Source organism: Carassius auratus, chromosome 22 (assembly GCF_003368295.1).
Source record: "Carassius auratus strain Wakin chromosome 22, ASM336829v1, whole genome shotgun sequence".
NCBI classification, from domain to species: Eukaryota; Metazoa; Chordata; class Actinopteri; order Cypriniformes; family Cyprinidae; genus Carassius; species Carassius auratus.
Genome location: NC_039264.1, coordinates 23,021,848 through 23,038,715, shown reverse-complemented (window position 1 = coordinate 23,038,715; position 16,868 = coordinate 23,021,848). Strand labels below are relative to the sequence as shown.

The 16,868-nt window shown below is 40.1% G+C and overlaps 1 protein-coding gene across 1 annotated transcript; it reads left to right on the top strand.

Moving 5' to 3' along the window:
• Positions 1 to 12,219: 12,219 nt before the first annotated feature.
• On the top strand, positions 12,220 to 16,281 carry LOC113040682 (protein unc-13 homolog A-like). The gene is made up of 5 exons (XM_026198959.1): positions 12,220 to 12,266; positions 13,113 to 13,232; positions 14,829 to 15,578; positions 15,669 to 15,762; positions 16,114 to 16,281. The coding sequence occupies exons 1-5, from the start codon at positions 12,229 to 12,231 to the stop codon at positions 16,192 to 16,194; spliced, it is 1,083 nt and encodes a 360-aa protein (XP_026054744.1). The 5' UTR covers positions 12,220 to 12,228; the 3' UTR covers positions 16,195 to 16,281.
• The last annotated feature ends 587 nt before the right edge of the window (positions 16,282 to 16,868 follow it).

The following is a 16,868-nucleotide window of genomic DNA, read 5'->3' as shown; positions in this document are numbered from 1 at the left end:
TATCTAGTTATTTAGTAGAATGTGCAGTTTGTTCATAGAGATGCTCTAGAAATGCAGTGTACTGAATCCGCCAAATGCAGACAGGATTCAGGGGTGTGTTCCCGTGATATTCCAAATGGAGCTTTAGTTTGCTCCCCTGCTCGGTTGGGATCTGCTTTGATGAATGATGATATCTATTTATAACCGCGTTTACTGTATACAGTGGTAAAAGGGCTTTGCAGTTCAAAACCTTCTCGATGGATAGACAACATTAAAGTTGACATTTTCTTTGCTGTAATGGTCATCCACAACTATCAAATGCAAATATGTCTGAAATAAAATACATAATGTGTTTTAATCACTATGTGGTCTCAACTGACAGATGAATAGATTAATAAATTGGGGGTCTTCAACCATTTTTAGCCCTTTTGTGGATTGAAGGACATTGCATTTTAATGTAACAAAAGATATTGTAAGGTTTTATTTTATGCTTGCATAGCAAAGCCATTAAAAATCATTTCTGATGGACAGGTTTATATACATTCCCATTTCTAAATATGTTATTAAATGTTTTATTTAATTGTAAATTTTAGTATTAGTTAGTTAGGCGCAATTACACATTTAGCTGGACATTTTCTTATCTTAAGCTTTGGTTTCATTAAAAGTTTTTTTTTTTTACAGCAGTAAAAATTTTAATTTAAAAAATGTAACACAAATTTTTGATATTTCACTATTAAAACTATTCAAGCTGAACTTTAATTTCAAGCTAAATAAATAAATAGTTGAATATTAAAAATGAGGCAGAATGACACATTTAACCGAACCTTCATTTATTATTATTTTTGTTGTTTTTGTTTTGTTATTTTAATGTTAGAAGTAACAATTTTGTATTTATTTTAATTGTATTATGAGTATTATTATTTACTTTAATTTAGCTGTTATTTTTATATCTAAAGAAACACAATTTGAATATTTCAGTATTAAAAATTAGGCACAATGACACTTTCATTTATTAATTTTAGCTTAGGTCGCACTTATTTTAATGTTAACATTTGTGACGTATATTATCATGGTTCATTTTCATTCATATTACAGGTGGATATGTAGAAATTGAGATGAATAATTGCTGTAAAATGATAGTTTATTAGATTTATTAGGAACTGAAAGTATGAATAGTGTCTCCCTGCGTCTGTAAAGGTGGAAATACGTGGTGTAAATTTTTGGCTGAATGTATTTCATATGCACTTTCTGGTCTGCAGTTTGCAGTGGGCTGCTTGGCTTTCTTGATTGCTATTTAACGCAAGACGACATGCAAATCAGATCGGTCTGTTGTAGAACTGTTGTAGGAGCCTCAGAAATCTAAACGATACTGTAAGCCATGTTTCTTTGAACACATCCCACACACACTTTCTGATCCACGGCACGTCTGCCACCACTCTGTAATTAAACAGGCAGCAGATTCACAAGCAGCGTCCGAATGTGGCAGTGAGTGTGTGGGTGTGTGTGTCACATTGACTGGCATCATTCTTGGCAGTAACCTGAGCAGATGTACAGTACGGCTTGCCTAATTCCCAGCGGATGTGTGTTGATGATGTTGAAAGTCTTGTAGTCCTGTTACATTACCATTTCTTCGGCACTTTTTGGTGAATTTGAATGCATCTTTTCTAAGCTCTGTTTAAAATGTCTGATTTGTTTCAATGGAAAAGCATTCTAAGCTATCAGTTTAAACCTTGGAATCATGACACACCCACACACACACACAAAACTTACTTTATTGACTTTTTGATTTTATGGAAAAGAGCAGCCTTGACATTCTACTAAACATCTCTTTTTGTGTGTTCCACAGAGGATTTATACAGGTGTATACTTGTTAATGCAGGAGTCAAAAGATGTGATTTTATTTCTGGATGAACTCTGCCTGTAAGGAACCGGGGCCTTGACTCATTTTCATTTTAATAATTGATTCGAACTGCCTGTTTAACCTTCCAGATATATGACTGTGTTGTAGTTAATGCGATCAACGGTTACCATGTATAATTTAGCACTGACAGTCAATTGCAAATGCTGTAGATTTACACAAGAGGTATAAAAAGAAAACCATCATGTGCAACTGCAGAGTTACAGACCTTATACATTCATTCATAGTCATTCATAAGACAAATAACATTAAATCTAGTGGTCTAAATAGGCCAAACACTGTAGTTCCTCAAGGATGCTCTGCTGTGTTGTATTTATTTGATATTATTTATTAAAAACAAGAAATTGGAGCATTGTTATTGTTAACTAAAACAATTAAAAAACCCATTTTGTCAATTTACATTTAAAGCGGTGATAAAAATCAGATGAAAACCCTAAAATACTTAAATGAACAAATACCTAAAACAAAATAGGTATTAAAAGTAATGACCGAAGTTCATCGCTGATGGATTACTTTACATCACTGCATGTAAATCCTAGATTTCTTTGAAGCTTGTTTTAATATCATCCCTTAATGCCAAGCTTTTAGCCTCCCACCCCCAAAAACCCCCTTCACTCAACATTCACCCTGAAGTGGTTATTTTTAGTGTCAGGATATAGCTCGCTCTGCCCGAGCTTGGCTACACAGAGAGATTAATGGAGCGCGAGAGGAAGAGGGGAAGAGATAAAGAGGCAGCACACGTGCATGCCAGCCACATGGCAGGAGATGGTGCGTGGGAGCATGAGAGAGGATAGCCTGCCTGCACGAGTGGGTGGAGACAATGGCGCATCGTGAGCGGGAACTTTGAGTGGAGGTGCAGCATTGGTTATTGTGAGGCTTTCATTATAAATGTCATTTTCCTATCAGCCTTACGGTGCTTGTCCACTATAGCAGCAGAATAGTAGGCGCTTTCGTACTGGAGGAAACATTTATAATAGTTCCTAGAACTATTGCCGGATGTTCCCACTTTTTGGTGTGTTCACACCACAGGAACTCGAACTCCATTTGAGGGAACTAAATTAAACAAATTTAACTAAACTAAAACTTTAATTAAAAACGAATTTACCTACTTCAGAGGAGGGTCTTAAACAGTTATATAGGAACTATCAGTGAAGCAGTGTACGCTGACTGACCAAAACGCATACGAGACACTGGTAGGGTGGCCAATCGTGCCATTTTCGCAGGACACGTCCTGGCCAGGATTTCTATATTGCCTAAAACATCCGGGTTTTGGCTTTGGTTTCCTGTTTACATACTTAATGATGGTAATGATCACTTGACCAATAACCTGCAGACATTGTACGTAAAATCGACCAATCGTGTTGCTTGAGAAGGTGGGATCTACAGAGAACGGTCAAAGCGATGCAAATACATGTACATTTTACCCCGGCATTTTTAAAAGGCCATGTAAAACTTTGACTTCACGAACATGGAAAACAATGATAACAGCATTTACCTGTTGTCAGCAGCGTTGTGTTCTTTTCTCAGCTTTGATGATAACACTACGAGTTGTCGTAGGAGATTTGGTCTAGTTTTCACACTAGCTCTTTCAATTCCGTGAAAAATTGTGCGTTTACATTCCATCTCCATTATCACGAAACCCACGACACGGCACAACAACACACGCATGCACACACACAACAAAAACATCTCCAAACACGGCGTCCTCCATTCACCAGTTGTAGATGTTTGAAAATGCCACTAATAAAGATATCATTGTCGGCTGCTTCAGAGCTCCTGCTGCCGATGCGAATTAAACCAGAACAATGGCCCGAGGGATAAATTGGTTCTCTAGGAACGACCCTACTGGTTTGTTCCTAGCTATGACTGAGTTCCTAGAACTACGTGGTGGAAAAGTGCATTATGTCGCTCAAAATGCTAGATCTGTTCCACTTTGGGGTGTGTTTCTGTAACGAGTGATGATTATGATTAATAATGTATCTTATACACAAGTGATCACAGGTGGAAAGATGCTAAAATTGTTTCTGAATGATTTTATTTCAGTTTCTTCTCTTCCATGTGTGTCTGCGTGTGTTAACGACAGTAACGTTTGTTTGTTTGTTTGTTTGTTTTTGTTTTTTTCACACATTAAGTATTCTGGTAGCTTCTTGAAATTGCAGCCACTGTTGTCACATGGATTATTTGAACAAAGTCCTTACTTTCTGGGCCTTGAATGACGAAGTTCCGTTGCTGTCTATGAAGGGTCAGGAAGCTCTCGGATTTCATCAAAAATATCTTAATTTGTGTTCCAAAGATGAGAAAAGGTCATACAGGTTTGGAACAACATGGGGGTGAGTAATTAATGGCAGAATTCTTGTTTTTGGGCTGAACTGCTAACACTGTAAAGAATTAAAGTACCTTTAAAGAACTCCTGGAAATCCTCCCAAAGTGTTTTCCCATTTTGTGTGCTTTATGCATCAGATGTTCAGCCAACAGTCTGTTGATGTACTGTGTGAGGGTTGCACATGAACTAGATGTTCATTTATTGTACTTAATATCAGCAAGGCTGTGATTTGTTCATAGCTGCAAAACCCGACCTGGAATGAAATCACCCACTACTGTGGGCAAACTCTGCACCTCGCTCCAATTCCATACCATAACACTCACATATTCTCATCTGGAGCTATTAGCATTTATGGAATGCAACAAATTTCAGTGTTCTGGATGTTAGCATCACTCCATTAGGCATTTTAACTACCGTACTGTAGCTTAACCAGCTCGACTTCCTTGATCAGTCAGGTTTACCTGATTATACTTGTTGAGTGGCTTCAACCAAATTTAAGGAAGCCGTTGTGCCAGCTAGACTAGCAACAAACCAGCACTAACATTCCCCCTTCTCAGCAGGAAATGGATGTTCAATTTTCCCCAAGCATTTAAGTGTAGATTTGCAGTATGTTGGCAAACAGACGAATGCAATGTGAGAGTTTCCATTTCGTTTGTTTGTGATATTATCAGTTTGTCAAGAACCTCTGACTCATATGCTTTGCGTTCGGTATAACTTAGAGCCACTCTCAGGTGTTGAAAATGTCAGCCGGTAAGAGTTTTAGAGGAAGTGAGATATTCTGCACTGAATTTAAAGAGGAACGCTGACTGTGAAGGATTACAGTGGAAGGCTTGGAATTATTTTAAGGTCCCCTTAACTCGAGGATGCTTCTACCCACTCTGAATAGGGGAATATGAATTATGAATGGGGTCACTGATGTCATTCGGCTTTAAAAGAAGCTCAGTAGGGGATTTTTTTTTTTTTTCAGATTTTCCCTAAGCATAACTGACAGTAACTGCCTCTCTAGACCCCTCTGAGGTTTCATAAGCACCCAAATTGTTCATAATCTGCACAGAAAAACTTGTTTTCTGTTTCTTTTGTTGCTTGACATGATGGTTTTAAAGGTTTTCATGAGTATTTCTCTTTAACAACGCTTTTAAAAAAGAACTGTGGTGCTACCATGCTACAGAAATAGAATCAGATTGTGATTACAGGATACTTTGATATAAATTCAACTTAAGTTCACCTTATACTTTGGTAATGAATGATTATCATAGTATTTATTTACCATGGTAACACTATGCAACACGGTACATACCAAAAAACATTGCCATGTCCAAAAACCATGACAGTATCATGGCACTCTTTGTATGTTCAAGCTGAAGTTATGAGTTGCCTTCCCACTAATTGAAAATCCCTACAAACTGGAGTCTAGCCTTGAGGAATCCCTTTTGCAGAAATGCAAATATGCTGACATTGAATGTGAAATGCGCTGCCTGATATGTAAAGTGTGATTATTTTTAATACCCGTGTTTATTACTTATTTACATACCCATCTCTCTCTATTACAGTGAAGAAAGCCAAGCTCGATGGACCGCAAGGTAAGCCTGAAGTCTCACTGTAACTAGCTTTCCACAATATCTTTTTGTATTTTTATTTCCTGCAGCAGTCTATTAAATGCACTGGTATTTCTTTGCAGAGAAATTCAACACCTACGTGTCACTGAAGGTTCAGAACGTGAAAAGCACCACCGTAACCGTGCGCGGCAGTCAGCCATGTTGGGAACAGGACTTCATGTTGTGAGTTCCTCTTCACTTTCTTTTTAACAGTGCAAGGAAAGGCTAGAAACAAGTAAGTCATGATGCTGATGCAAATGTTTGGGCAAAGCATTCCAAGCACAGGGTCCCATTGTGCACCCTTAATGTGTGTTCCCTAGTGGTAATGCCGAGAATGCCATCTGTACTTGAATTAAACTGCATTCAGACACATTTCATAGCCTATATCGTGAGAGCTTGAGCTAGTGTAGCTACAAACATTTGCCGTCACAAACATGTGTAGAGTACGTTTCACTTCTTACGACTGAGCTGACAAGAACCTTGATGAAGGAGCTATTTCTGTTTTTGCATGTGACAGTTGGCATTCCCTTGGTAGTGCCAGTCAGGAAGTACCCCCTAATGGTTTCACCCTCAAGGGCCCAAATGTTGCTTAGCACTAATTGCAGTAAATCTTGTCTTCTATACTTGTTGTCCTGAAAGAATAGACATAAAACATTTAAATAGAGGAGTTCACGAAGTACAACAAAGTAATATCTTAAATTTAAACACTTCAAAAAGCTTTGGATGAGCTCTTTTGACTTAGTTTACCAATTCAAACACCCAGAACCAGTGTTGGTCATCTTACTTTAAAAAAGTAATTAGTTACAGTTACAAATTACTTCTCCTAAAATGTAACTGAGTTAGTAACTCATTTACCACATTGTAAAAGTAATTAGTTACTCAGCAAAGTAACTGTGACGTTATTTTTTATGTTCTATAACGCTATTATGTCCCATAACATCTTTAATATATAAGATGTTTATATTAACTGATTGAAGAATAAAAACACTAAGTATTTTAGAAAATGTTGTATTTATTTTAATTCAATAGATTGCAGCCTGCCATATGATATGCATAGAAATAAAAATAAAATTCAAGTGCAACATTAAGGCAAACAATAAACAGAACACTATCCAACTCTTATGGTGAGTTCACACCAGACGCTAATAGAGCGTCTGCACAGACGCGTATTGACAACCTCCGAAAATCAGCGAAACACATTCTTAAATAGAAGCTGTCTTTTTAAATAAACCGTATATTTGAGTTTAAAACAACTATATTCTCACATTAAATACTTATAAAACTAGATTTATTTGTGCAAGTCGTGTCTGGTTTGAACACAGCATTAAATATTCAGTACAGTAACATGTTAGCATGGGTTGATTGAGGTGGTTCATAAGATTTGAGTTGCTTGAGGCAGACGTGGATAAAGTCTTTTTTTCCTGGGCATACCGTGCATGTCATAGAAACATTCTTGCCTTTAATTCCTGGTACTTCCAATTCGAGAACGCCATTATCGCTGGTGCCGTCTTGTGTTTAGTGGTTGTTGGAGCATGCAGTGAGACAGCGTGAGCAGGCCACCGCCCACCCAGCCAATCATTATCTGTTTTCGCAACGGTGTCAGGCAGCTGATGTGTAGCCACTAGCCAAAGCATGACACCTCGCACTTTATTCAACCAAATTGTAGTAACGCGACACTTAACATTATCAGTAAAGATAACAGCGTTGCAATGATGGGAAAAGTAATTAATTAGATAACTCCATTACTGAAAATTTAACTCCGTTAGTAACGCCGTTATACTTAAACACCGTTACTCCCAACACTGCCCTGAACATATAAGAACCTGCATAACTTGTCCTAGCAATCATTGTAGTAGCCACTAGAAGTGTAACAGTACATGTATTTGCCCCAAATTGTCACTGTTTGGTTTATGTAGTCAAACAACGAATACAGTCAGTTATAGGGATCAATCCAGAAGGGGGCGCATGCAGTAATGCAATGCTAACCGTCACAACAGGAAAGAGCAGACGAAGAGGCAATCTATGCAACAACCCAAAAACGTTGCGGCAAACAAGAGCTTTTAGAACCGCCTGCTTGTTTTAAATCAGCAGTGTTGGAAAGTTTAGGCTCTAGAGATGCTCTGATTGACCGGCTATAAACTGGAACTGGTTTTGGGTTTTATTTGGGCCGATCTCAATTCCAGAATTCCATGCAAACTGCATTGCAATTATTTCCCAAATGTAATTTGTGTGGAGTTTTTATGAAGTCTGTAAACGGGAGAAAATACTGTACCAGGCAGGTCAAGCTCATTGTTCATGATGCTCGAAATATAGGAAGAAAACTATTTGTGGGTTTATATAGGAAACTCTATATCGTTGCTGTTCCATAAGCGCCATCTGCTGTCAGTAATAAATTTGCATTTGAATTCAGTCCCTCTGCTGTTTTTGTTTTGTGCAGGTGTCTTTGTTTTGTGCAGGTGTCTTATGTAAATCTAAATCAAATCAAAAACAACTAGTCATGCTACATATACGTAGCACTACTGTCTGTTCAGAATAAATGAAAAAAAACTTCTGTTGTACTGAACTCGTATTGAACTGTGAACCCAAAACCTAAGTACGTACCGAACCGTGACTTCTGTGTACCATTACGCCCCAACTAGCCACCCAGACTACCCTAGCAACCAGTTAGAACAACACAGCAACACACTTGCATCCATTCACAAATAAGAAAATGTTCTTGCACATTTTGTTCAGAATGTGAATGTTCTAATGAAGAAAATTTTGAGACACTGAGAGCAAAACTACGAAAGCATTTGGTTGACACTGCAAGAGCTTCATTTTGAGTCAGCACCTCTGTATCTTGCTGTGTAATGTCTAAAGCAGCACCACCACTGTCCCCAAGATTAGCCCCTGTGGTCTGTAAGAAGGATTGGTTTTAATATCTTATTAGGATTTGATGCGGCTTTAGAGATCGTAGTCCTATGGAGCTTCACTTGGAGTGGCGCTGGAGATGCCCAAGACACAGATGGCATTGTTGTCTGTTCCCTGTTTGGTTTTTATTGCTATTTTCTGTTTCTTTTTCCATTTAAAATAGTGCCCCTGTCAAAATGGATTTTATTTTTGTCCTCCACCATTCTCTGGGGGCTGGTTTTTCAGCATGTCTAATCGAACTAAAACTTGTCTTGCAGTTTCTCCACAGTAATTCAGAAATTTTTGCCTAAGGTCTCTTGATTATTAATGTGGGTTTATTAACTGAAGATATATGAAGCAGACATACCAGTATTGTCTCCATATCATCATAAAAACACATGAATATCTCTCTCCATCTCTCTGTTTCTCAATACTACCCTTCACTTCATCTTCTAGTGAGATTAACAGGCTGGATCTGGGACTGACAGTTGAGGTATGGAACAAAGGACTGATCTGGGACACCATGGTTGGCACATTGTGGATCCCTTTGCGCAGCATTCGACAGTCGAACGAGGTACTGCCCAGATGGCCAGCCTGGCCTCCAACAGCTTGCAGCTTTTCTCAGCCTCTGTAGAGCTATATGTGTAGATCTGTAGCTGAAGCCTACCATTGGCTCTCATTGCAAACAGAAACCATTCCTTGTAAGACTCTATAAGGCCTTTCGCACCGCAGAAGCATTTTCATAGTACCAGAACTAATTGTGGAACTACCCACTTTTTGGCGTTTTTTGCACCTCCGGAACTGGATGCGATTTAGTACCGGACTGCCTTTTTTGAGAACCAAATTAGCTCCTACTCCGAAGCGGGGTCTAACCAGCACAACTGGTACTAACCGTGACGTAACTATACATTGATTGGCCAGACGTGTATGAAAACGCCCTCACCTGCCATGATTTAAAACGCTGTGTGAACAACATCCTGTAAACATTGTAGCTCTTCTTTCCTGTAGCTCAACTGGTAGAGCGTTGCGTTAGCAAGCAAGCTAGCGCAAGGTTGGGGGTTCGATTCCCCGGGAACACATGATAGGTAAAAAATTGATAGCCTTAATGCACTGTAAGTCGCTTTGGATAAAAGCGTCTGCTAAATGCATACATTTATTTAATTTAAATTTATGTATGCGTAGACATTTCATGTCCATTATTGTGAAACCTGTGAGATGCAACAAAAACACAGCTCCGATGACAGCGCCCTCCATCCTCCTGTTGTTAAAGCCGCGCACAAATGATCTCTCTGTAACCGGTTTACGTCACTTACAATCCTTTAAATAAAACTGGGAATAGTTTGAGCACAATCGTCCCAGTACATTAGTACTTCACATTTAGTTCTGGAACTAAAACGGTGCGAAAGGCCCTTATATAATATTTTTAAGGGTGCTCCGATCAGGATTTTTGAGGCTGATCACAAATTATAGAAAGCAGTATCTGCCGATACGATCACCGATACCAATCTTTTTTTTTATCATGTAGAATTATTTATAGTAATACATTAATTAGGATTTTTAGACATTTATTCAGGGCCTGAATTTCATTTGTGAAAATGGGGAGAATTTCCCTCTCATAGGGTTTTTATTCATTATTTCTTTATTTTATTTGAGGGTGGAAGGAAACATTTTTCTAAAATATTTATTTATCTCACCTAAATTTTCGATCGTGAATTGCATTTTTGTTTTACACTCATGCAGTTGTTGCATAATAGTTTGCACACAGCACAACACAGTTGCTCAAGCAAAACATTTAAACAAATTTTCTTACATTATCAAAAAAAATACAAATACAAATACAATAAAAAAACGAATATTTACAATACATTATTTATTTGTTTTTCTGTATTAGGTTTTGTTTTTTTCATCCTATTGCTTGTAATTAGTTCCTAATTCTTATTTAATCGCTGATTGTTTACTTGTCTTCAGTGAGCTTAAGTTTTTTTGTTTGTTTTTTGGGATATTGACATATTGATATTCTTTTGATATCAAACATGTTTATATCATAAAGGCATTATTTAAAGCAAAATTAACTTTATATGTATCGTTGGTGTAAAAATAAAATGACTCCCACTCCTACAGACAACAACATGTCTCTGAGCGCAGTGCTTTTTTTTCTCGTGTTGTAGGAAGGTCCAGGACAATGGCTGACTTTAGACTCCCAGGTCATTATGGCTGAGAATGAGATCTGTGGCACCAAAGATCCCACGTTCCATCGAGTGCTTTTGGATACACGATTTGAACTCCCATTAGGTATCCTTACTGTGTTTTGCTTTCTAAAATACTGCATTTGGTCCACAATCATCCTAATGCTAACCCATAGTTTTCATCATTCTAGATATACCAGAGGAGGAAGCTCGATACTGGGCCAAGAAATTGGAGCAGCTTAATGCCATGAGGGACCAAGATGTGAGTCTTGTTGTGTTTACAGTCCTCCCCAGAGCCCAAGGGCGGAACATGCATTAATTTGAGTCTGTCAGCAGTACTCCTGAGACCTGAACAGTTTTTTTTTCTTTGCCTTCTGAACTACTGACCTGTTAAAATAAAGACTATCACCTGTTCAAACAGTCATTTTTGTTTGCTTATTTTGCAGTACACATACCAGGAGGAGCACGAGAGACCACTTCCAGTGCCATCAACTCAGTGCTGTGAGCTTTTAAGCACTACTCACACTTAGACACACACTATAAATTGCAAGTCCCCTTGGTAGGTTGATGTGTGCAGAACCTCATTAGAGGTCCAGTCACCCCATCAGCATGTCCAATATGAGATTGCTTTATCTCTGAGCACTAGATGGATGGCTTAGCATCATGGTGCATAAAGATTTCCTGGACAGTATTCAGCCAATATCGCATGCATGTGTGGGTTAAGGAGCGGGAATCTTTGGTTTGCCAACAGGCCATGCTTTACATCAGAGCTATTAACCATTAGCACTTAGCGTACCTGGGTGAGGTCACTATTCTGCACTCCAGACATCCAAATTTATGTCTGTGTCACACCTGGTAGTTTTACAAACCTAGATTTATAACAAGCTGCTTGTTCATGGGCACACAGAGGCATGTGTCTCAAAAAAAAATTTTTTCTTGGTCTGCTTCTAATTTTTGTGTCGACTCATTGTTCTAATAGGTAACTGGAGTCTATGGGGGGACCAGCAAAGTAAGTAAACTTTGTTTTATGGGTTAAAAAGAAATGCATTGAAAACTTTTCATTGACTCCTCCCAAAGTATGATGGGCATGGTTTTGGTCCTAGAACATCAATATTTAAAAAGTACCAGATATTACAGTTAATCCACACAATTTACATCTAAATTCTCCACTTGCTTCTCAGATGACGATCCAGACAGTGCTGTGGACGATCGAGACAGTGATTACCGCAGCGAAACAGCAACAGTATCCCGCCTCCATTCTACACCACTTCCCAGCCCAACGCATCCATGCACCATACCCCATCCGTCACATGCACCATGGCTTCCCGCTACAACGACATGCATGACTATGACTATGATAACCAGAGACCCATTAGGTAAATTCCATAAGCCCCAATTCCTGGTTGCAATGTATTTTCTAATTCTAGTCACTTTAGCCTCTATCAGTTGGTAAAAACATTCACTGTGTCTGTGGGACTTTCCTTCTGTTCTTATTCCTATGCATGGTGACTATACAAGCCATGGATGAGTGGTCATTGTTATACACTTCATGGGTTTGGAGCCACACTGGTGCCACTCTGTGATATGAATGCAACGTTTCCCCTCAATTGTTCGTTTTGGCCCATTTCACTTCAAAACGAGTTTTTATTTCCTGTACATTTTGTCTTGCAAATGTGGTATTCCCTACATTATTGCATTGCATGCTGGAGACTTTGTGCTCTAAGACTCTTGCCTTGTCCCAAATGGCACCTGAAGCTCCTTCTCCAAGTTTTTAACATTGCAACTGGTTTGAACTGGTCCTTAGTTGGTCCTGAGCTGGTTATCAGCTGGTCCTGAGTAGAAGCTGATGCTTAGGACCAACACATGACCAGCTATTAACCAACTCGTGGCCAACTAAGGACCAGCTTAAGCCAGCTCAAACCAGCTGCCATGCTTCAAAACATATGCTGTTTTTTTTTTTTTTAACAGGGCAGACTGTTGGGGAACTGTCCCTTAAGATAGTTTTACCAAAAGGAGGCATAGCTGCCTCAAAGCAGCCACCCTACAGTCTTACAAATGGATAGACCCTGATCCCAAAGTGATGCTTTTGATAAGAGTCTCTTAGTAGCTGATTAACCATTGCCTTAAGTTGGGTCATTTTCCCAACACATAAGGTGAGATGAAAAAAGACATTACTCATGCTCCTCCTCTTCCTGCCTCCCCCATCCCTTCCCTCTCACCAGACGCTATGATAGTTTAGACTCCGCCACCAACGACCGCAGCGATCTCGATTCGGCTTCTGGCTCAAGCAGGCGGACCAGCCGCCAGTACTCCTTAGACAGTAGGCACTCGCTCTCTGATAGGTGGGTCTCCGTAGCTCCTACACCTCCACCCTCTTCCACCTCCTCCTCCTGCTCTTCTTCTTGCTCCAGCCTGTGATTCCGTCCCGCTGTGATGATGTCGTGGAATTGGACTTGTCTGGTCCTGTGGTCCTCGCTATGCTTGCCATGCATGCGCACCAGTCCTTCTTTTACATACATGGTCTATTGATATATATACTTTATGTATACCTCTTTGTATATGTATCTATGTCCTCTATCATGACTACTGTGTACCTGTTAATGACCTGTCACCTGTTATTAGGTAACCAACCCGTACGTCTCAGAAGCTTTTTCTTGTGACTTCTGTACTGTGTAAATCGGAATTTGGTGCAATTGCAGACGGGGGTCCACTGGGTTGGTCACAAAGTGTGTTTTTTGTGAAGTCTGTTATTTGCCTGCTATATGCCTGACAGAGTTAGAGAATAACGTTGTAATTGCAAAAGCCTAGTGTGCGCTAATTACATAGCCTTTAGACACACTAGGCTGTGTGTGGGCAGCAGAATGGACCATGCTGATGGCTATGACAGAGACCAGGGGATGTTCACATCACTGATTTACCCTTTCAGCATCTCATGGACAAAACCTTTCCGAAAGCCAAAATGTGTCGTGTGGAAGACAGGAAATAAAGCTGTGTGTGTGTGTCTTGAGAATTTATGGGTTTGTGTGCGAGGAAGTGAGAAAAGGTGACAAGGATATATGATTAATCGGCGGAAAGGCTTGACAGAATTGTGATTGTATGTGTAATTGTGTGTGTGTCCTGTGGCTCTCATATTTCCTCTAGTCTGAAGCCCAGATGCTTTTTGGCTCACAGCCTATTACACACCCCATCTCTTTCGCTTCTGATTCTTCATGCATTACTAAACCTTAGGTCCCGTAATCGATAATGTGTGTGTGTGTGGCAGCGCATCTTTTCTTACTCATTCCATTCTCTCAATCTCTCTACACCTAATTGGCTCATTCATCAGCAAAGATAAATAGCCTTCCATTGTTTAAAGTGTCACAGGAAAATGCTGTATCCCCTTTTTCTTTCAGCTCAGTGTTTCTATCTCTGTTTTTTCAATGTGTTGTCCTTTCTTAAGTCCACCTGGATGAATCTGTCCATGGACAACTCTTCCCATTGGCATTTCGCAGTTTTTGTGAAACAGTTCTTTTTGAGTCTGTATGTTGATGTGAGTTTTTTCCTTCGAATCCCTCAAATGAACCTCAGGATTCTGTCTTGTTTTCTCTCACCACCTTACCTGCACGCATACATCCATAAATAAGCAGAAACCTTTTCCCTGCTGAAGAGAATACCGTTAAACCAACCCTAAATTTGTTTGCTTGTCTTAGCTGGTTTAAGATGGTGTATTGGCCAGCCTTCTGAGAGACCAGTTAAGAGCAGAAAACCATATTTGGCAGGTTTTAAGCTTTTGTTTTCAGCAGGGAGAGACTTCTATCAGCTGACAAGGATAAGATTCCTTTATGGTTGGTCGTTCCTGCTTTCTTTACCACAATTATTATGGCCCATAAACCGTATATCAGCAGTCGCCCATCTTGTTTCTTTCATGACCTATAACTAACAACTCTTTACTCCCACAGCCCCACCGGTAGTAGTCGCTATGCCTCCTCGGGTGAGCTGAGCCGTGGCAGCTCCCAACTCAGTGAGGAGTTTGGCCCAGAGGATGGTGAGAGCTTCCGAGGTTCCGGAGAGTTCTACGATGAGAATGACTCCTACCATTCCTGCCATTCCTCCGTTAGCTATGGTAAAGACTCACCTGGTTGGGATCCAGATGAGCCGCATGGCGTCTACAGTGATGATGGGGAGTATAACAAAGATGGAGGTGAAGAAGGTGCACTCTATGATGAAGAGGATGGTGAGATCTATGAGCAAGAGCAAAGGGAGTTTCCCTATGAGGAGGAAGAGGAAGGAATGGTGTATGAAGAGGACGGAGACCTTTATCCACTGGATGGTACTCTCAGTGAAGAGCAGGAGCCACCTTACACCCCTACCCCAACCAGCACTGCCCCAGCGTTAGCTCCTGAGGCCCCAACCAGCCGTCCACCACTGGAGAAACAGGCTTCCATACACCAGCAACAGCCACCACAATCTCAACCACCATTCCAGACCATTGAGCCTAAGCGAAAGTCACCGCCCCCACAGCAGCCACAGGGTGTTTTTGCCAAGGTCCCTCATACCTTGACCCCACCACGAGTCTCAGAGTTGGAGCCTGAGAAGGTCCCAACACCTGCAGGCAAGCAGGCAGCTCCTTCGGAGGAACCTTTGCTTACCCCTGCTACTGAGAACCTGCCTGAAGCAGAACAAGAAAAGAAAGATGCTCCTCCAGAGAGGTAAGCTTGTCCTTGGAGAAGGTGTAGCCTTTCATGACATTTTGCTGAATGCTTAGTTATATCTAAAAAAAAATGTCCATCCTTTCCCAGCACACCAAAGTTGGAGCCACCTGTGGACCCTGCACTAAGGGCCAAAGCCAACTGGCTGCGACTCTTCAACAGGGTTCGCCTTCAACTTCAGGAGGTACATGAGGTCTTGTGAAGCCTGACATTGATACTATATTTGTTTGATTAGCTTTCTCCAAGTACATAGTAATTCAGTAACCAATCAAAGTTTGCCAGCTTGCTTATGCCCAGTACAGTTGGTTCTGTTGGCCAACACTGGGTTGTCAGTTTTTGGTTAGTCTTCTTGCCCGGCGTTGTTGTCCTTTTTCTTGCCTGTCTTGTCCACGTCATGTTACTTTTTTGTCACTTGCTTTTAAGTTTACATTTTACATATGTTTACAATACAAGTCTTTGTTTTGAGATTTCATGCCCTGCCCCCTCTTTGTGTTCAACCCCATTTGTTTTTGCTTTTTTGTTTTATTTCTTTCAGTTTTTTGTCATTGCCATGATGATTGTCATGTTCTTCACTGCTTTACTGAAGCTGGACAAGCAGTCTGAAAGGTGGGTGTGACTATGTGTGGGTCCAAATTAAACACATATTCCTGACCGATGGCTGCAGCCTGCTTCCTCTGAGATACTCATGGAGTTGTGATGAAAGAATAATGATGGATGAGATAAAGATGTCCGGCAAATCCAGTCTAATTATGAGAGAGTCCTGCAACTGACGTCAATGAGATCAGCTGACTGCAGGCTCTTTCTCCTCTCAAAACAGACAATGGTCTTTTTTTCTTTATTATAAATTATATCATTGAAATTACATTGTGAGGTCTGCATGGATATTGAAAAAATGTTAAATATGGTTTAGCAGATGGATTAAAGAGAGATGTAGAGATCTGTCACTGACCCTGCTGTAACTCCCTGTTGTCCCCAGGCTCGAGGCGAGACTCCAGGACTTGCGTCACTCTTTTTGCAAGCAGGGTGAGTGTCACCAAAGGACTGCAGCTAATTTTTCAGAGCAGCTATGCGTCTGAGCAATTCAAACTTCATGCTTTAGATGATATATAATTTATGTAAACATTTAAACATCAGGAAGTACCTGAAGCTTTATGAATCACTATGACGAATACGCTTTAGGGGTGGGCGGATCGATCCTAATATCGATAATATCAATGCCAACGTTTGTATTGGTATTGGATCAATACTAGCCGGACTTTTCTCTCCTCTATACTTAATACATTGCTTAAT